At 42.8% G+C, this 21386-nt stretch overlaps 2 protein-coding genes across 2 annotated transcripts; one reads left to right on the top strand and one right to left on the bottom strand.

Moving 5' to 3' along the window:
• On the bottom strand, window positions 1-4198 carry CENPQ (centromere protein Q). Its single transcript, XM_033056636.1, is given in 10 exon segments — window positions 1-550; window positions 1085-1159; window positions 1424-1543; window positions 1758-1846; window positions 1849-1886; window positions 2468-2536; window positions 2691-2802; window positions 2910-2976; window positions 3283-3438; window positions 4133-4198. Coding segments are annotated over 10 exon segments (921 nt in total). The 3' UTR covers window positions 1-421.
• A 463-nt stretch (window positions 4199-4661) lies between these two features.
• Window positions 4662-19944, top strand: MMUT (methylmalonyl-CoA mutase). Its single transcript, XM_033056393.2, is given in 16 exon segments — window positions 4662-4756; window positions 6650-7029; window positions 7904-8271; window positions 9010-9092; window positions 9094-9165; window positions 9385-9556; window positions 10566-10599; window positions 10602-10813; window positions 11078-11189; window positions 12442-12557; window positions 13089-13204; window positions 16191-16322; window positions 17868-17901; window positions 17903-18016; window positions 18119-18286; window positions 19529-19944. Coding segments are annotated over 15 exon segments (2217 nt in total). The 5' UTR covers window positions 4662-4756; window positions 6650-6674; the 3' UTR covers window positions 19658-19944.
• Window positions 19945-21386: the final 1442 nt, after the last annotated feature.

The following is a 21386-nucleotide window of genomic DNA, read 5'->3' as shown; positions in this document are numbered from 1 at the left end:
GCATTAAAAAATAGAAAAAAGTTGAACAGGGATTTACAACTGAGTATTAGATAAATTTATTTTTACTACCTGTTTCAGGTTTAAAGATTAAACCCCTGATAAATCTACTTTGGTAAAAGACACTGCCTTCAGTGATTTACAAATATAGAAGTGCAAACATAATGGAGCAGTTCCCTTATTCTGCAAAAACACCAGCATCCATTTCCCTCCCTTCTCCTAAGACAGGGTATATCATCATTAGACATCATCACAGTTCAAAAAAACCCCAAAAAAACCTACAAATGACTTAAATCAGTCCAAAATATATCTACAGATTTATATACCAATGTAAATAGAAAATGTTTCAGCAGTCACAACTGGAGCCCATTAGAAAGAAAGCAGATTCCAAACTCAGCATGGAGACTCCACACATTTTGGCTACTCAAAGCAAATCCACCTTCTCATAGGTCTTCTCAACAAGGGTTAACAAGTTCTTCAAGTCAGCTGACCGCTGAATAGCGTTCAAATCCTTTAAAAGGCCCCCCTGATTCTTTACCTTCAAAATTTCCTCCTAAAGAAAGAAAGAATGATAGACAACAAATAAAAAAAACAGCTTTTGTTGAGTGCAACAGCAATTTCATGTAGTCCAACTACAGCTAAAACAAAAAAGATTCAAAGTCAGAGAACAAAGTCTTCCCTCCAGTAATTAGAGAAATATTTCAGAAATCGCAAGTTCCCGACCACAGAGTTTCTAGGAAAAGATAAACTATGCTTTAAATCATAAGACACAGAATGGTTTGGGTTGGAAGAGACCTTAAAGACCAGCTTGTTCCAACCCTCAGGTTTCTGAGAGCCCATCCAACCTGCCCTGAACACTTCCAGGGATGAGGTATTTTTTAGGATTTTGTCTTGATTTTAAAACATAAGCATATAGCTCTCAATGAAAAAAAAAAAATTAAAAAGGAAAAATGAAAACCTATTCAAATTCTCTGAATTTTCAGAATTGCTCCCTCTGGCAGAGGTTAAGGGATAAAAGCACATTCTGTTGCCTTCGTCCTCATAACCAAAGTGTCTCTGAAAAGATAAATAAATATTCCACACTCACCTGCAAAGTGGGTGCCTGCAAACTGCACTTGGGGAGTCTGGGAGGTGGAGTGCTCCACTGCTTTTCCTGGAATACCTAGAAAAAGAAGAAAAGAATGAAAAAGCAATCCAAACCCCCAAATTTCAGGCACAAAGTAGGAAAATAACCTGCATATCCAACTTCTAAAACCAAACTTCTTAACTCTGCAACTGAAATTGGAAAGATTAAAAAGATCCAGTCCCAAAAGCAAATGAGGCCCTCCTTAAATGACACTGCCTGAGAAATTGTTTGTTTGAGAAAGCTCTGGAAGTCAGCCCACTCCTCTAGGTTACAGAGTACACAAGTATTTATGAGAAATACCTTCCTGGCCTCTTTTTCATCTTCCTCTACCTGGTTCTTGAGCACCTGGATTTTGTGCTGCAGCTGGAGTGTATTTTCCTTAATGTGCTCTGCTAATCTCTCCACTTCAGTTATTTCATCCTGAAACAAACAGCCACAAAACCACAAGAAAATTTACTTAAGCTGGTGAGTCTTTCTCACAAACCACACTGAGCCACTGAAGAAGCATCCAAAAAGAGACAGAGCTTTGCAGCAAAGCTGGGTGACAATGACAAACACTGGACACTCCTCCACAACAGCACAGGCACAGCCAGCAGTGTGGCGAGGTAATTTTTTCCTTCCTTGCTTTTCATACCTGCAGTTGTAGCAAACACTGCTCATTTGTCTCAAGCATTTGTTTCTCTGCCACTTGAAGGTTCTGGATATTCTTCAGGTTGCCCAGCTCCCTGGAGGCACCTTTAAAGTCATGAAACTTCTCAGCACCCTTTAATTACAGAAAAAGGAAAGCATGACTTGTTTGGAGTTCTTTGCAAAGCAAAAAGAAAATTCTAATCTCACATAATTTTAAACTTTATTGCTGCCAGTGAAGTAGAAGACTGCAGAGAGAAAGAAAAACTGCCTTAAATTGTTCTCCAAAATCATGTGGAATAGGTGTCCAAGGAAGGAATCAGGAGCAAGAAATCCCCAAATCTCATGTTTTCTATTGCATTGACCTTGTGTGGTTTATATTCCACTGGCCTTGACACTCCCTGACTATAAAATGATATTAACTAATATTTTCCTAATATTTTCCCAGTTCTGACCCTTCTGCTTTTCAAATTAAGTTCTAAGAGGAGGATTTTTAGCTGCTTCCAAACGATGATTATTTTAGTGAAACCTGGAAATGCTTTTATGAAACATGATATATAGCTTTATATATATGTATCTCTAAACATATATACAGATATATATATTTAGATATGTATATGTCAGAGAGAGAGTTTTAGCTCACCCTCAAAGATGGTACAAAACAACTGGGTAGAAGAAATCCTCTCCTCTTTTTTTTTTAAGTTTATGATCTCTTACCTTTTTTTCAGTACATTGAGGTGCTTCTGAACATCATCTTTTCTCTCCCTCTGTTGGAACAAAACAGATCTGGAAAGAAAATACAGGCAGAATTTCCATCACACAGTCTGCAAGCACAAAGAACATGTCAAAAACACACTGACTTCCAGTTCAAGTAGCATTACTATTTTTACTTTGTCCCTTGAGGAAATAAAGAAGAACCACCAGGATATTTGGCACTTACAGTACTACTGAATCCAGTGTATTTTCCAGGAACAGCCTACTGTTCTCTGAGAGAGGCTGCCAAGATCCTATTGCAGCACTGGACAGCTTCACTGTTTTTGAAGAACCATTTCCTCCTGTTATGAAGGGAGAAAAGGGAAGGTGTGACTTGTCAAACCTGGACAGACACCTTTGTGACTCAGCTCAGGACTGGAGTCAAAGGTGTAAAACAGGAAAGAACAGGACCCTACCTGCAGGGAATACTCCTCCAGTTCCTCAGCTTCCCTTCTGACTGTCTGAGGGACCTTCTGAAGGGAAAAATCTACATGAGAATGAGGCAATTTTGGACAACCTCTCCTGTGTAACCATTCATCTGCTCCTATGAACTATGCCAGCATCTGGCAAGTCTTTGACACTGACCACAAACAAAAAAGCTTTATTGAAGACTGCTCAAAAGAGCTCTTCACACTGGGCTTTTTCCTGAGGACTATGCTTAGTTAATGAATTATTCTCTATAAATTCCAATTCTAAAAATGGGAAAAAATTCGTCTCTCCCTCCCCACCCCCGCCCCCCCCATTACTTTTCTACTTTGTTTGATCAAAATAATGTATACCTGTCTTTTTTGACCTTGTTTTCTTCCTTGTTCATCTGCTCCCTTTTTTTTGCTGGAAGTCCTTTGTTGATTTTGTGATTTAAAAGGATTTTTTGATGATCTCCCACCAGTTGGTTTCCCCATTTTACTGGAAGATGTTTGGCAGGGTTTCTTTATCTGTAAACAGGAGGAAACAAAGACAAAATAAAAATCCAGCAATTATAACCCATACAGTGCAAACCACACTTTAAAAAACAAAATTATGGAAATTGGGCTCAATCCAAATGAGCCTAAATGAGCTGAAACGTTTGAATATTTGCTAACCTAGAGCCCAAATTCTGTACATTTACCTAAATACAGGACCACTAAAAAAGCATCCCCATTTGGAAGATGTCTCTGGCTTTGGCAGGCAGCTAGAAACAGATTATCTCTAAGTTCTCTTCCAATCCAAACCATTCTGTGATTCTATGGTTTATCTTTCTAATTTTCAGTGCAGCCATCCAATTACCAAGAACTTTTTACCTTAGCACCTAAACACATCAGTGGTCCCTGATGTAGTTAAACCTGCAGTTTCTTTTCTTACTATAGAGATAGAGGAAAAGCAGTCACACAGAAGGGAGTAACCACAAACCCCACCACCCTTCTCGTCTCTAAAGCACCACGACTCAGATTTATTCAGCTTTTCCCTCACCCCCTCAGGCCACTTTTCCCTCTCAGGTCCTGTCATTTCTCACTAGGCAAATGTCAAAATGACACCAGACAAAAAGCCCCGGCCGGGTTAGTGAGGCCTAAAACAGATAAATAAACTACAGCCAGGTAAATAAGCCCTTAACCAGGGAAAAACCCTGTCCGTCCCCGCCTCCATAACTACCGATGTTGTGGGACAGCTTTCACAGTGGACTGCAATAAGGTGTGGACTACAACTCCCGGCATGCATCGCTCCTCCTCCCGCAGCCCAGCCATTCGCCCCATCGCAGTGCATGCTGGGAGTTGTAGTCCTTCCCACCCATACCCCCTCCCATCCCCAAATGCCGGTGCTGCCGGATAGCATCGCAGATAACACCTCCACAACCCCCTTCCTCTCATCCTGCCTCATCTCGCTCCAAACCTCACCTTCCCGGCGCCGCTTCCCCCTCCGCGGCGCTGCCGCCGCTCCCGCCTCAGCCCGCCGGGCCGTTACCAAACCACCCGCGCTCCCCGCGGCGCACGCGCACCGCCGCTCCCGCCCACCGCGCGTGCGCGGGGTCCGCGCGCTGACGGCGGGGCCGGCGGCAGGTAACGGGGGGAGCCCCATCCCTGTCCTGATCCTGATCCCGATCTGAGCCTGAGCCTTGATCCCTTTCCGTGTCCCTGTCCCGAGCCTGCCCCCGTCCTTGTCCTTATCCCCTGTCCCAGCGCCCGGCCCGGCCCCCCGTCCCCATTGGCCGCCCGAGGGGCGTGTTGGGGGCGGAGAGCGGCGCGTTCGTGTCCGGCTGTGGGTGCTGAGGAGGGAGAGGTGCGGAGAGGGGTGACAGGGCGGGGTGAGGGATGGGACATGGGCTGAAGGAATTGTCTGACACGGAACAAGGGTAAATGCAGCGTCCAGGACAGGAATAACCCGGCGTGCGATAGGAAGGGCACTGCCAGCAGGAAGGTGATCCTTGCCTTGCTCAGCCCTGGAGGCACATCTGGGGGGCTGTGTCCAGTTCTGGGCTCCTCAGGACAAGAGAGCCATGGAGCTCCTGGTGTGTCCAGTGCTGGTGACAAAGGATGAAGGGCTGGAGCATCTCCCTGCCCAGGAAAGGCTGAGGGGGCTGGGGCTGTGCAGCCTGGAGAGGAGATCCTGAGAGGGAACCTCATCCCTGAGTGTCCCTGAGCGCAGGGAGGGGCAGAGCAGGGCCCAGGTCTGCTCCAGGGCCCAGCAATGGCACCAGAGGAACGGGCAGGGACTGATCCCAGCAAGTTCCACCTGCACAGGAGGAGAACTTCTGTCTGGGCAGTGACCCAGCACTGAACAGAGACCAGAGAGGCTCTGGAGTCTCCTCACTGGGATATTCCAGAATGATCTGGGCACAGCACTGTGCCCTGAGCTCTGGGATGGCCCTGCTGGAGCTGGGAGCTTGGATCAGATGAGCCCCTGTGGTCCCTCCCAGCCTGACCCATCTGTGACCCATGCAGGGATGTGGGCACAGGTTGCCTTCCATCCTGGCTGCAGGATCACATCCCTGCAGGGCATGTGCTCCTCAGGAGCTGCTCTGTGCTCCTCAGGTTATAGGCATGCCACACTTAGCATATTATTAAAGCACATGTTTGGAGGGTGTTGCTTCAGTGATACAGGTGCTTTCCAGTTTTATGCAAGATTTCTCATAAAGGTGTCAGGGAAGTGTGTGTTTCTTGGGAGTTCTGAAAGAGATGAGGCAGTGAGGAGGTAACTGGCTCTTAGAGCCAAGCTGTAAAGGTTTTGTTTTTGTAAGGAAGTGCAAGAATAAGGTATGGAGAGCAGAAGCAAAGGAGCTTACAGCTTTTAGGAGTTACTGAACTCAAGGCTGGTTTGAGTTGGAAAGACCTGAAAGATCATCTCATTCCAACTCCTGCCACGGACAGGGACATCTTCCAGTAGGTGCTCCAAGCTTCATCCAACCTTATTTTAGACACTTCCAGGGATCCAGGGGCAGCCACAGCTTCTCTGGGCACCCTGTGCCAAGGCCTCACCACCTTCACAGGGAATTGTTCACATTATTGCCTCTGTAGTCTCATGTATGGTGGGACAAGCTCTGCAGCTTGTATTGTCCCTGTGTTCTCATGTACCACATTTTTTTCTCCTTTCTTTTTCAACTTATATCTGGTTTCCATCCAGCCCAAGCCATCTTCTCCAAAGTGTATGATTATATCAGCAATTTTCTGACAACTCAGTTCTTGCAGAGCACCTCCTTGATGTTGGGTACTGGGAAGAAATTCTTCCCTGTGAGGATGGTGGCACACATTTCCCAGAGAAGCTGTAGCTGCCCCATCCCTGGCAAAGCATCACTCTTTGACATTAAGGAATTCTAGTGGAGACATGTGAAGGTGAGAGGCAGCTGGCTGTGCCATCTTCATGCCTCACACTGGCTTTTCAGTGACTGATTAATGAGGGAGATGCTGAGGGACTGAAATAAGTTACACATCTCAGATGTGGATGTAGATAAGTTGTGGGAATGTTTTCCTTGGTTAGAGGAAAATGTGGGATTTTTCCTGAACTCTGTTCCTGGTTGAAAGGCAAGAGGAAGGGCTGTCTGTCAAACCAGTGCATGAATGACATGTTTCATTTTTCCCTGTTTTGGCTTTACAAACTGTTGACCTCTCCATCCATCCTACATCTCCTATGTAGGTGCAGATGATAATGCAAAATATTTGTTTTTCTTTTGTCCAGCTCGCCCCACACTGTGAGGAGAGCCATGCTGAGGGCCGGGGATGCTGTCCTGCGGCTGCGGCCGCGCCGCTGCGCGCTCCTGGCCTGGCGCTCCCTGCACAGGCAGCCACTGCACCCTGAGTGGGCTGCTCTGGCTCAGAAGCAGCTGAAAGGCAAGAACCCAAAGGATTTAATCTGGCACACCCCAGAAGGGATTGACATCAAGCCTCTATACTCCAAAAGGGACACGGAGGACTTCCCTGAGGAGCTGCCAGGGGTGAAGCCTTTCACTCGAGGGCCCTACCCCACCATGTACACGTACAGGCCATGGACCATCCGCCAGTATGCTGGCTTCAGCACGGTGGAGGAGAGCAACAGGTTCTACAAGGACAACATCAAAGGTGGGGCAACTGTTCTGGGAAACAACACTGCCTTGTGAAGCAATGGGGGACATGAATTCAGTCAGTACATGGCAAATGTTGATATTCTACACTGTGAGTTTGGATTTTTTATAAGATCTTCCCAGTGGCACTGTCTTCATTACTGGGAAATTGGATCATTTCTGGAAGTGCCTTTGTTTCATTTTGCTGTGGAGAATGAATGTGTTAAATTCTGCTTTTAGTTATTGTACCTTAGCACACAGACATAATTTGGATCTATCCCAGGGTTCAAGCAGCTGAGATCACAGAGCTGAAGCAGAAGTGGTAACCTGGGTTGGCTGGTAGCACAGCCCAGTCACTCGTTGTGGGGGGAATGCTTGGGGACAGCAGAGTTTTGGGTTTTGCTTTCAGGTTGTAGCAACAAGAGCTCTGGCTGTCCTGGTCCCTGCTTTATATGAATAACTTTCTCTTACTGCAGATTTACAGATAACAACATGTGTTAGTGGAGCCAGAGAACAGTCTGTATGTGTTTAGTTTGTGATAATGTGACAGAGTTTATGGCACTTCTGTTCCTAGTTAAGCCAAGCTGAACTATATGTCTTATACTTTCTGTCTAGGCATATAACTTGTGGATAAGCTGTTTTTCAGCAATTTTTAAAGCATAGTAAGGATGGCTTTTTTTCCCAGTTAAAACTTTTCCATATGAAGTTTAAGACTACTAGGCCTTGGACAGATTTGGGGAGGGAACAGTGTTTAACAGCAAAATTTAGTTTGCCTGAATCATGTAAAATAAGAGTTAATAAACTTAGATCCCGTTCTTATGCAAGTCTGCTCAACCTTTCTGACTATCTCTCTTTGTTGATTCTTGGGTTTTTTCCTTTTTTTTTCCATGTAGCTGGCCAGCAGGGCTTATCAGTTGCTTTTGATTTAGCCACCCACCGTGGGTATGATTCAGACAATCCCCGAGTTCGAGGAGATGTTGGAATGGCTGGAGTTGCCATCGACACAGTGGAAGACACCAAAATCCTTTTTGATGGAATTCCTTTGGAGAAAATGTCCGTTTCCATGACAATGAACGGGGCAGTCATTCCTGTGCTGGCTACATTCATTGTGACTGGGGAAGAGCAGGGAGTGCCTCAGGCCAAGCTGACAGGGACAATCCAGAATGACATCCTGAAGGAGTTCATGGTCAGAAACACCTACATTTTCCCCCCAGAGCCATCCATGCGGATCATTGCCGACATCTTCCAGTACACCTCAAAGGTATTCACTGTTTAAAGGTATCACTTCTGTTATTAGGCTTACTGTTCATGAGGCACTTTGGAGAACAAAGAAATGATGGGAAAACATGTCATAGAGAAATGTGGTTGTGGAAAGGGCCAGCAGGAGAAGTTAAGATCCAGTATCACTTATCCTATAAATTAGAAGTTTGAGTCAGATCAAATCTGCAAACGCATCTTTGTAGAGATGAGTCAACGAGGAATTCAGAGAATGGGCTGGAGCACCTCTGCCCTGGAGACAGGCTGAGAGAGCTGGGGATATTCAGCCTGGAGGAGGCTCCAGGGGGACATCACTGCAGCCTTTCAGTACCTGAGGAGGGTTTATAAAATAGATGGAGAGCAACTTTTAACACCAATAGTGACAACCTTTTACACAGATAGTGACAGGACAAGAAGAAACATTTTTAAACTAAAAGAGAATTTAGATTTGGTGTTAGAAGAAATTCTTCCCTGTGAGATGTTGAGGCCCTGGCAGAAGTTTCCTGGAGAATCTGTGGCTGCCCCATACCTGGAAGTGTCCAAGGCCAGGTTGGATTGGGCTTGGAGCAGCCTGGGATCCTGGAAGGTGTCTCTGCCCATAGCAGTGGGTGTTGAAACTGGATGACCTTTAACTCCCTTCCAGCTCAAACCATTCTGTGATTCTGTGTGAATGCTGATAGAACAAGTATTTAATCCTCCCTTCTGCTGCTATACCCTGTTGTATCTTTTTTTTTTCCCCCAGTATATGCCAAAATTTAATTCCATTTCCATCAGTGGATACCACATGCAAGAGGCAGGAGCTGATGCTATCCTGGAATTGGCTTACCATAGCAGATGGCTTGGAGTACTGCAGAACTGGGCTTAAAGCTGGCCTCACCATTGATGAATTTGCACCTAGGTGAGCTCAAGAAATTTGCAAGTATAAAACCCACTTTTGGTAAAACCCCTGTAGAGTTTAATATCAAATTCAGTATTTTTACACATACAAGCAAATAGGAAAATTCCCATCATCTGTAAAAGTGCATTAATCAGAGACCTTGCTGTAGGGCTTCTCCATTACTGATCCAGAGTTACTAGAATGATTGATTCAGTGTTATATTCTGTTCTCCTATTACAGGCTTTCTTTCTTCTGGGGAATTGGCATGAACTTCTATATGGAAATAGCCAAGCTGAGAGCTGGGAGGCGGCTGTGGGCTCACTTGATTGAGAAAATGTTTAAGCCCAAGAATTCCAAATCTCTTCTGCTGAGAGCTCATTGTCAGACTTCGGGCTGGTCACTCACTGAGCAGGTTAGAAATTGGACTCTCACCAACCTCCTTACCTAAAGCTGTTCTTGTGGTGGTGTGGCTACTGGTGTTACTCACAAAGGTGCAGCAGCTGTCCCAAGTGAGGTTAGAGCTGGGTTCCAGCTCTGATCCCAATGCCTGCTGCTCAAAGAGATGCAAGAGGAGTTATTTTTATTTTTAGGTTGGGATTGCAACCATTGTTGACTTCTGTGCCTTGTTTTTTTGAGGTTTTGGGCTTTTTTGTTGGTTTTTTTTAAGTAAATGTAATGTTTACTTATATTGCAACAACACAGTAAAACTAAAACATGGAATCTTCAGAACAGTGAGTCCTCCAATTAAAAGAATTGTGGGAGTGTAAAAATGTTATTATTACCAAAACTATATCCCATTGTCTTCCTGTGTCCATCTGACTAGATCATAACTCTTTGTCTAAATTGTGGTTCATCTTAATAAAGCTTCTCAGTGTGCAGTATTTTCTCCTTACAGGTTTCAGAGGGCAAATATACTTAACATGCCTTTAAATAGGTATCTATTAATAAAGTATGTTTTATATTCTTACCTATCCTAACCACAGTTTTCTATAATTACCTTATGTGATGGTGTCATTAATGAAAATATTCAAGCACATTTAGTTCCTAAACACATCTTGACTATTAATTTTTCTGACACATGTTAGACATGTGGAATTCTGGATTTGGAGGATGGAAGACATCAGGCCTGCTGTTCCATCCTGTGATTTGGATTCACTAAGTTCTTTGAAACACCACTAAATATAAATTAGACTTTGATTTGTTACTGTGAGCAGTTTACTAGCACAGTGATGATTTTAGCTTTCTTTATGGATTAATCTCTTTGTTAAGATATCGACAAGTGATAAATCAGTTTGATTTGGGTTTTTCTTCGCTTTTTTCTGATTACAGTGTTTCAGTGGGGAATTTTTGCTTTCCTTTGCAATAATGACTAACCTGCCTCAGAGAACCACTGAGCCTCAGAGCTGCCCTTTTCCTTGCAGGATCCCTTCAACAACGTCATCCGCACCACAATCGAGCCATGGCTGCGGTGTTTGGAGGGACTCAGTCTTTGCACACCAATTCCTTTGATGAAGCCTTGGGGCTGCCCACAGTCAAGAGTGCTCGCATTGCCCGCAACACACAGATCATAATCCAGGAGGAATCAGGGATTCCCAAAGTGGCAGATCCCTGGGGGGGCTCCTACCTCATGGAGTCCCTCACCAATGATGTCTATGAAGCTGCTTTAAAGGTCAGTTTGCAAAATCTTCTCTGGGAAAATTTTATGGATAGGAGTTCTGAGAAATGTCTTCTAAGGGACTGCTTGATAAATTGGTAACTTCTAATCAAGGAGTTATTTTACACTTCTGCTTCAGTGAGGTCTTTGTAAATAAACTGTACAAAACACAGTAGAGCACAAAAAAAGATTTAATGAAAATGTGGGTGGTAGCACAGGTACAAACTCAATTTTTCAACCTTGCTACTACTCACTATCTCAATCCTCTTCATTTCTCAGCTTATTGAGGAGATAGAAGAAATGGGTGGAATGGCCAAAGCTGTTGCTGAGGGCATCCCCAAACTTCGTATTGAAGAGTGTGCAGCCCGGAGACAAGCCAGGATTGACTCTGGTAGGAGCAGGGGGATTAAAGAGGGAAAAGTGTCAATAGGATACTTCAGTATAAAGGCTTTTTACAACATGTTCACTGAGGGTTTTTATTTCCCAGTTTAGGAGTAGCAGATTGTGAGTGATAGAACAAATGTCGATGGTTTTATGTCAGTGAAAACTCTGGAAAGGCACAGCATATACAAAACACAGCACCAGTGTGAAAAGTCTTGCTTGGCAGGTTCAAGATCAGATGACAAAGCAGTAGGAACACCATTTTAAAGGAGTGTTTGGAGCCTTCAGTAGTGAAACATTTGATTTCTGATAGGAGCTTTAAGCTGTGATTCCGAGTTTAAAAGCAGAAGTGCCACCAGATGGCGATAAACCCGAATTCCTGGGTTTTCTGGAGAGCTGCCGTTTTTCCTGAATGGTCAGGTCATAGCAGAGGATGATACAGCTCCTTGTCTGCCATACATATGTATATGTAATCACAGAGTAAGTATTTATAGAGATATTTATACATGTGTGCTTAAAACTATTCCACTTTTTCCACTCTATTCCAATAGTAATCCAGGAACAGAAACTAGGGAAAACTTAAACATGAAAGAAGTCATATGGACTTCTTTGTATGGTTGATAATTTTGAAGCAGGTTTTAATTAACACCAATAAAGAATAATCAGTGAAGTTCTGTGTTTTTTCTCGTAAGGTAAATTACTTAATGTTGCTTCAAAGAGCATATTGATGTTAGCAGGCATTGCAAATAAAAATAGCTGATAAATCCATAGGATTGAAATCTAAAATAAAATCTTCCAACGTGATAAATTAATTTTTATGTACATGGAGTATATTAGGTATTAACTTCACTTTCTTATTTATCTGTTAAATCAGAAAAGTAAATGCAGAACAGGAGACCATTTCTGCTTAGTTCTGTCAGATACATTTATGTAAGCTTAAAAAGAGAAAAACAGCCAATGTATTTTAGGGAGTCATTGCTAAATCAGTTTGCAAGATAAATATTGTTAATTTCATTTTTTTTCTGCTGCAGTATTCACTGATTTGAATGTTCATGCATTTAATCTCTCATCATAAAAAAATCTGGAAAATGCAGACTTAAATCCATTCTATAAGAGCAGATTTTACGTATTTGAAATGTATGTGGTGATATAAGCAAAGCAATGCATAATAATGCTCAAAATCTTCTTGTCCTGTTAACATTGTGTCTTTTCACAGTAGTTTGCAAATTGTTCTGAGTTTCTGGTGTTTCCACTGGAAATAGGGTCTGAAGTCATTGTTGGGGTGAACAAGCACCAGCTAGAGAAAGAGGAGACAGTGGAAGTTCTGGCCATTGATAACTCTGCAGTCCGTGCCAAGCAGATTGAGAAAATCAACAAGGTGGGAACAACCTTCTTAAAAATGAATCTTAGTGTACCTGCAGACAGAGACTGAGGAAGGGACCTTGCCAGAAGTTTGACCTTCCAGTTTCTGAGAGTCCACTCTGGTCATTAGTGGTGAAACTGGAATATATATCTGTATGTCCAACTTTTAAAAACTGAGAGCTTGACATGTTCTGAAAATAGGATAGAAACCATCTATGTAATGTTTTGCTCTAAAAGCCTGTAACATTGCTTAATCACTCACTGTTGGGTGCTTCAAGTGTTACTGAGGGTTACAGAACCAGAAAATCAACATACAATTTCATAATCAGTGAAAATGTAGATAAAATTGGTTTAGGGTTATGTTATAGACTTGTACACATTTTAAAGTCCTAGATGCCTTTTCACTTCTAATCTCATTGAAATAGGGAGTGGACATTGACAATTTCACATGCAGAATTAATATTTGAAATTAGACAGTCTTCCACACTCAACTTCCCATTTCACTTTGTGGTTTCTTTGAACTGAATGTCTCTCTCCTGCACTTTAGGTGAAGGCCAGCAGAGACCAAGCAGCAGCCCAGCAGTCCCTGGCTGCTCTCACACAATGTGCTGCCACTGGGGAAGGCAACTTACTTGCTCTGGCAGTGGAAGCAGCACGTGCCAGGTACTGAGGGTGGGGTTGAACAGGCAATTCTTGTTCAAAAATTGATGGTTCATTTTCACCTTTGAACTTTTCTTGGGTGTGGTGTCACCAAGATTGGAGTTTTGGGGTTTTTCTTTAGAGACAGAAATAAATAACAGCTGCAGTTCCCTATTGTAAGATACACCATTATTATATTTTACAGCTTCTTAAGGCAATGCTTTGATTTCTCACAAGGTACACTACAGATATAAAGAATCTGATATGAAATGAGGCTGTTCATACACATTCTTCTGTTTAAACTCATATTCTTACCAGTTCCAGGACATAACTGGGTTTCTCTGTCACTCAGCTCTGTCATGGGTCAAGGAGTTTAAGAAGCGTCTGAGATGTGAAAATGGATATTCACAGTCTTATCATGCTCTATTGCTTCATCTTTCCTTGCACCACAGATTGGTGTGAAAACATTTTTTGGCTGAAGAAGAAATTAGTTTGCTTAGTCAGGCAAGGTTGTAAGAAATGTTCTTGAGCAGTGTGAGGCATCCTTAGAGTCCAATGGAACAGTTCCTTTTTTCACCCAAGGTGCTTCTGAAGCTGTTTCAAGGTCAGCATCAATCTCTAGAATAGATCCTGTCTGTCTGTTCCTTAATTAACTAAATGGCCCAAATATGAACAAACCAAATCCACTCCTTATTGGGTGCTGCCCTGTTTTTACTGTCATGTCTCAAATTCCTTCATTCCCATTCCTAAAATATTAATAACTGTATTTTAAATACATTTAACCACAGCCTGTCAGGAACCTCCAGCAGTATGTGTCCATTTGTCTTTGAACTGGGAAGGTCACAGGAGGGCAGTGTTAGATTTACAAGGGATTCATATCTTCTGTACCAAAACTGACCACTTAACTCCTAGTTTCTCCCCTTGGTGACCTCATTTTTGTAATTGTGAAAGCATAATGGACTGAAAATGCACTTTGTAAGTTCCAAACACAAAACTTAGTTCTGCCCCAAAACTATATGGGATGTGACCACAGAGAGAAACTGTCCTGGCATCTGATACAGTGTTTGAAGGAGGATTGTGAGCTCTGGGAAATTGAGCCTTCCTGTCCAGAGACAGCTTTTCCATTGTGGAAGCATATGTGGCAGAGATTAAAAAGAAAAAAAAGGCTTCTTGATAAACAGCAGGAAAGTATTTGTGAGTAGTTTAAAAGCAGAACTCCTGTTATTACTTAAAAGCATTAGATTTAAAGGTTTGCAGAGATTTGGGACACAATTTTCAAAACACAGGGATTTCAGAAGCAGTGTCTATAGAAGAAAGAAGTGTGTTTCCTTTTTGTACAGTACACAAGAACTGCTTCATCCCAGCCACCAGCTTATACCTAATTTATTTTTCATTTGTAACACTAAAATTTCATTCACACTTTTACATAGTAAGAGCAGGAAAGCACACCACAACCATGCTGGACTTTATTTAATACTGAAGTATACTCAGATACTGATTCTGCAAAAGAGAATGAGAAAGATTTATCTAAGCTTAGTTTTCTCCAGAAGAAAAGATGTGTTTTATGCCACTGTAGCCCTTCACCACACTGGCAGGAGTAAGCCCTCACTGTTTGTGCATGGGGTATTTGGGCTGCAATCTAGCACTCTGAAATGGAGCCAGTATATATAGACACTGTTTTTAAGTCTGCTGCACACTTGCTTTTTAGCCTAAAATCCAACCTAAACTTCCCCTGGTGCAACTTTGTCCTATAATTTCTTACCTAGGAGAAGATACTAACCCCTACCTGGCTCCACCCTCCTTTCAGGGAGTTGAAGAGAATAAATATAATGTGGCAGGAAAAAAACATCAATTCCAGAGGTCTGGAATGTGCTACCTTAATTAGTTATATACTTTGGTGTCTATTTGTAAGCACACTTTTAAAGTGGTTTAGAAGAACAATATTTTTATTTCCTTCCTTTGACAAAGTTTGCAAAGTCTGCTACAGCAGAAGTATTATTTCAAACATGTGCAGTGTGTCCAGTAGCAAAAAAACCTTGTAAGTTGCATGTAAATAAATTTCCCAGATCCTTCTGTATCTCAGTGGGTAAAGGAGCTGTGTCAGGAGTAGAGGAGAACACACACTAAAATAAAAGAATCAAAGGGAAAGGCAAATAAAAAAAAATCCTGTTAAAATGTTGGGTTTCAGTCTCTTCTGTGTGTTCTTCCTTTTTTTGTCCCCTCTTGATTTACATTTTTGTTGCCTGGAAAGGCTGACCTGGAACAGAGACTGGACAGAGCAAAAGGGATAAAATCAGTATTTATTGAAAGGATACACCTTGGGCAGTACAAGAACCTGGCCAGGGCTACACCCAAATCAAATCCAAGATGGATCCAGGTCACAAGTTTTACACTCTTATACGTTTTGGTTCATCTACATATTGGGGTCGATTGTCCAACCACAGCCCCAGGCTATGAAGTCTCAGCCCCTGCCTTACCCCTTTCCCTCACCATTGTTTCTGTTTTTGGTACCAGGTGTCCTTTATTCTCTAGCTGGAAAGGAATTGTTTTGTCTAACTACCCTGTGAATAGAACTAACACCTAATATGAAGTTTCAGAGTTACACACTAAGCAGCAAAGATTCTGAAAAACATAAAAGCTAAAACCCAAGGCATCATTTTGTATTTTAGCATGAGTCCAAATACAGGGTCTTTCAGTCTGAGCTCCCCTAAAAAAATCCCCATTCAGAAAATCTGATTTAATTTTCTGAAATACTTTGCCATTCTCCATTGTCTTGCCAGTTGTAAATCAATTCTCACATGAGCAGTAAAGTATTTTCTGAAAAACCCTTTGCATGTTCTGGTCAGTGGGTGGCAGTGGGTGAGCTGGATATTCGTTGTTGCAGCACTGAAAGGGAAACCAATGTAAGTAAATTTGTCCAGCAGCAAGGCAGATGGTTGGGCCAGTGATGTCTGTGTCCTATTTTCATTTCAGCCTGCTGATAATACAAATGTTTTTGTCTGTGCCTCAGGTGCACCGTGGGGGAGATAACAGATGCCATGAAGAAAGTGTTCGGGGAGCACAAGGCCAGCGACCGCATGGTGAGCGGGGCCTATCGCCAGGAGTTTGGGGAGAGTGATGAAATCCTTCATGCCATCAAGAGGTGAGAACTCTTCCCAGCTAGCCAAACGTGTAATGGCCTCACATTTAATCCAGAGGTACATGTGCTGCTGACTGTGCCCTAAAAAACCATTTCCCAACCTGGGTGACATCCCTGGGGAAAACAACGACCTGCAAAAAGCACTCTCCTAAGCACGGAAGTAGAATGACAGAGATCAAGTACAATAAGACAAAGTCAAATCTTAATTGAAGTTGTATTTGCTTGCATACAAAATTCACCAAGGTGAAGTTATGATTTGAGGGTTTTGTTCAAACAAGTCTAAGCAGCCACAGGATTAAGAAGCTGAGAAACATTGCCTGAAATCCCTGTACATTGGGTTGCTTCTTTTAAAGGCTGTGTTATAGTCATCTCTAAAATATTTCCAGCAGTTCATACTACAAAATCTTGTTTTGATCTACCCATAAATTGGTCTGCAATTTCACTCTTACTGTTGATAAAACTTGCTAAAATCTGCCTGGATATCCACTTACAACCTCCAGTCTTTGTGCGTTACTCCCCGAGGCACCCGAAGATGTTGGTATGTGTGAAAACTGTTACCTCTTGGGCCTTTTCTCAGCTTCTGCCTTTACTGCTGCCCTCAGGGGCACAGAGCCTCAATTGCTGCTGTGGGAGATGATGCAGCACAAATCGATGCTCAACAGTCCCTGCTGTGTTGGGATTTACCCCTTAAAGAGTTCAGGCTCTCCTCAAGGGGAATTACTGATGGCTTTGCAGTGGTGGTGATTAGATTGACTTGAAAGTAGTTGTGCTAGGAAAATGTCACCATTGTTCTTTTATTGTAACTATTTAATTCGACTATTTTAATTAGCTTTTTTGTGAAAGAGAACTGAACTAACCCCTTGAAAATCAAGATGTACCTCCTTTTCTTACATACAATCACAGAATCATTTAGGTTGGAAAAGACTTTTAAGATCAGTGTGTCCAGCCTGTAAACACAGACAGATCCTGGTGTTACTTCAATAATGAGCAGTAAGGTGGCAAGTTAATATCTGAGGCTGTGATTACATAGTAGCATCAATACAACAAAAACATGAACTGCACTATCCAAAAAAAGAGAGGCAGTGAAATGAGTGCACAGAATAGGAGATACAATAATCCTTCCATGGACAGATGTTTGCCCAGTGGAATGATAATGCAGAATGTGATGCCCAGGACCCATCTGTGTGTGAGTACTTTTGAAATAATAGATCATAATTATTCTTAAAAACTAAAAAAATGTGTTTTAGTGAGTTGTAATGCAGCTCTTTAAACCCTCAGAGAATTCAGTATTTTACCTGTTAGAAAGCAAAATAGTGGAAGATTTTTTTTAATAAAGAATATTTTATTTTTGAGGCTGGTAAATACAAATTAGTAATAACATAACATGAAGATTAACGTAGTGTGCAGACTGCACAGCCAAACCATGACTTAGAAGATCCTTTTATTTGATGAAAATTACGCTACACTTGCAGCAAATCCCTTTTTATGCGTGAAATACTTCCAGCGATTCTCAGTGACTTACACTGCCACAATGTGTGTTTCAACCAGAGTGAACAAATTCATGGACCGTGAGGGCCGCAGGGCCTCGTATCCTCGTTGCCAAGATGGGTCAGGATGGCCACGACCGAGGAGCCAAAGTCATCGCTACCGGATTCGCAGACATCGGCTTTGACGTGGACATCGGTCCCCTCTTCCAGGTAGGACTGAGCAGCACCCGGAGCGTTCCCGGTGCATCCCTTGTCCCTGGAATGTGTGCTCAGCCCCCAGGCTGTGCCCTGTCCCACCTTGTTTGCACACAGACCCCGCGGGAGGTGGCGCAGCAGGCGGTGGATGCAGACGTGCACTGTGTCGGGGTGAGCACGCTCGCCGCGGGGCACAAAACACTGGTGCCTGAACTCATCAAGGAGCTCAATGCTCTGGGCCGGCCCGACATCCTGGTCATGTGTGGAGGAGTCATCCCCCCTCAGGTACGGGCAGCATTATTTCCATCGAGCTGAGAGACTGATTTCTCTCTGTCTGAGCTGTTTGAGCTGTTTCCTCTGTTCTGTAATATCAGAGCACTGAAGGCTCCTCTGTACAGTCACCATGGCCAGCACAGGTCTGTAAGGTGGGATTCCTCCAATCTGATTTTCTGTACACCATGCCCTGGTTTAACTTAGAGTATTTGTGGGATGGAATATGCAGCTGTGTTGTGAAGAGATGAGCTTCAGGGAGATGTTTATGTTCTGTTGTTTTGCATCACCAGTCCTTGCATATCATTGGTACAGGCTGGCTCCTGTCTCCAGAGACCTTTTGACATCAGGCACTGGTTGGGAAAAGCCACAGCCAGTGACAAAGGCCTCTGGCAGGTCCCATCATCCATAGGCTGGACATCTCACTCACTTTTTAGCCTCTCTTCACCTTCCCCATCATCAGGCAGGGATTCCTTCTCATTCCCTCTGCTTTCTCCTAAACTGTTGAGCAGTTTGTCAGATTCCCTTGCAGTCAGATCTGTGCTTTCATCTTTAAATTTTCCTTAGCTGATGCACAATCTGCCTGTCTCCATCACCTTACAGCCACCCTCTGTCTAGAGTAATCCAAACTGATTTTGCACATAAATCTCCTGTTATGCCCTTTTCCCACACCTCTCCCTTTTCTAGGAATGACAGAATTCTAAACTGAACAAACAAAACTCATAGTGTTTTTCTAGGAGACAATTTGTGTTCTGCCCAGTATCTCTCAAAGGGATGTTGCTACCTTGTGGTTGTAAAGGTGTAATATATCTTATAGAGAAGAAATGAGGATACAGAACTGCTTCCCAAGTATTTTTGAAATTTCTGGGCACTCATAAAATTAGATTAACTCTAGACTGCGAGAGACTCCTGGCAGTCATCTGCTCCAAGCCCTTGTTTAAGGTAGTATTTTCAAAATTGGAAGTTAGATCAAATTTAGGTTAGGTTATTCAGACTCATATACAGCTGACTTCTGAATATTTTCCAAGGATTGCCATTAGTGTGAGTCTAAAGAAATAATCCCTTGCCTACTGATATTTTTAGTAATATTTTCTATCTTCTAACTTCCACCCTTTTCCCATTTCCTTGAAACTGGGCTGCCTCTCTCTGGGGCTTGTTCCTTTCTCAAGCCCAACATAGAGGACAGAGCATGCACCAGTTACAAATCAATTATCAATTGTCTGTTTCACTATTAACTATAAATCTCTTTTCCAACAGGATTACGACTTCCTGTATGAAGCCGGCGTTGCCAACGTGTTTGGCCCAGGCACTCGTATTCCAAAAGCAGCTGTGCAGGTGTTGGATGATATTGAGAAGTGCCTGGAGAAGAGACAGCAATCCATGTGACTCTGAAATGTCCCAACTCAGCAGCCTTACACTGACCACTTGATTGTCAGCAAGGGATGGCCAACCACAAACCTCTGCTCTCACTGCCCCCTGGCCTCGTGTTTTGTGCTTTCTAAGAAAGTTCTAAACTCTCTGCTTGTTCTATTTGAGGATTATTTATATAGGTACCCACAAGAAAATTTTATCTCTAGAACTATGACTTCAGGAAGTGAAGGGAATTCAAATAAGTGTGTTTGGGGTTTTTTTTTCCAGATATACTGATAAATAAAGTAACTGCTGCAGCTCTTTGGTTGGTCTGTTTTGCCTGATCTCTTTTGCATGCATAGAACTTGTTTTGAATGTTTTGGCAGTTATAGTAGAAGTCTTCAGGCAGGGTCACCCATCCAGCAGAGATGGAATTGAATCCAGCAGCACTTTGATTTGAGAAATGGTGGCCTCAGGGAAGGGCAGTGATGGGGACAGAGCACAGCTGCTCCTGTACAGCTACTGCCATGTACAGCATTTGTATCTTAGTAAGCCATGAAATTCAACAATTATGGTTTATCTACCTATAGTTTTATAAAGAGAGTTATTTTCTGGCTGCCTTATCCCTGGAAGTGCTGAAGGCCAGGTTGGATGGGGCTTGGAGCAACCTGGGATAGCAGAAGGGGTCTTGAACAAGATGATCTTTCAGGTCTCTTCCAACCCAAACCACTCTATGGTTCTGTGTTTCTGTGATTCTATGAAGTTTTCATGAGTAAAACAGCTCATGTTCTACATTCATGAGCAGCAAAACTGTCTCTGTTATGCGGATGAGAGAAGAAAACAAGACAAAATTTAAGTTGCACAGTATTACTGGAAAAGTAATGGGGTGGAATCCAAGCCTTTGCAGTGTTATCCTCATGCTCTAACTTCTGGAATAATGGCCTCTCTCAAATAATTGATCTTTGTTCTGAAGTGAGTCACATTTAATTTTACAGATGGAAAATTGACCATTAACAGAAATTTTCTATAAAAATTATGTAAGGTATTCCTATGCCTCAATAGCCAGAGACTGCCTAGAAGCTTTTTCAAACTAAGGCATTGAATTCCAACTTATTTTAATACAAATCAGAGTTTTAGTTGTATTATTTAACTTCATATGTCATCATCTGAGTAGAGAGCTCCATTTACTCTCAATGGAAAGAAAGAAGCCAAAGGTGCCTGGCTCATTGTAAACCTCCTCAGAGTGATGAGAAAACTCCTAATATGTGAGAGGTCTGATCTGTTGGAGTTTTTAGATGAAATTTTTGTTTGTATTGGGATGGGTGCACTGGTGATTGCAAACATGAGGTGCCCAGACCCACTCCTGAACTCGGTACTTGCGTCCTGCTTCCATCTCTGAAAAGACAGCACAGTCCAGGGCTGGGTAGAAAATAACCATGGGATTGTGATTTGACCATAGATTACCTTCTCAAAACCTAAAAAATCAAACAAACAAACCTGGTGTAATGGTTGTACTGAATCAGGAAACCGGTTCAGTTCTCAGTTGCAGTCATGTCAGTGCCCTAGCCAGGGCAGAATTTGGGGTCTCAGGAGCTCCCATGAGAGCCAGGACTGCTGCAGGGTGACACTGCTGGGAATGTTTCTGGGGAATGTTTTGTGTCATCCTGCAGAGAGCAGCTGCAGAGAAAGGTAAAGCACTGAGGCAGGGAAGTGATGCAGTCACCATCCCTCAAAGGTTCCAAAAATAAGTGCCTGTATCACTTGA

The sequence above is a fragment of the Catharus ustulatus genome, chromosome 3 (assembly GCF_009819885.2).
Source record: "Catharus ustulatus isolate bCatUst1 chromosome 3, bCatUst1.pri.v2, whole genome shotgun sequence".
Classification (NCBI taxonomy): Eukaryota; Metazoa; Chordata; class Aves; order Passeriformes; family Turdidae; genus Catharus; species Catharus ustulatus.
The sequence above is the reverse complement of the archived record's forward strand: the minus strand, read 5'-3'. Positions and strand labels throughout refer to the sequence as shown.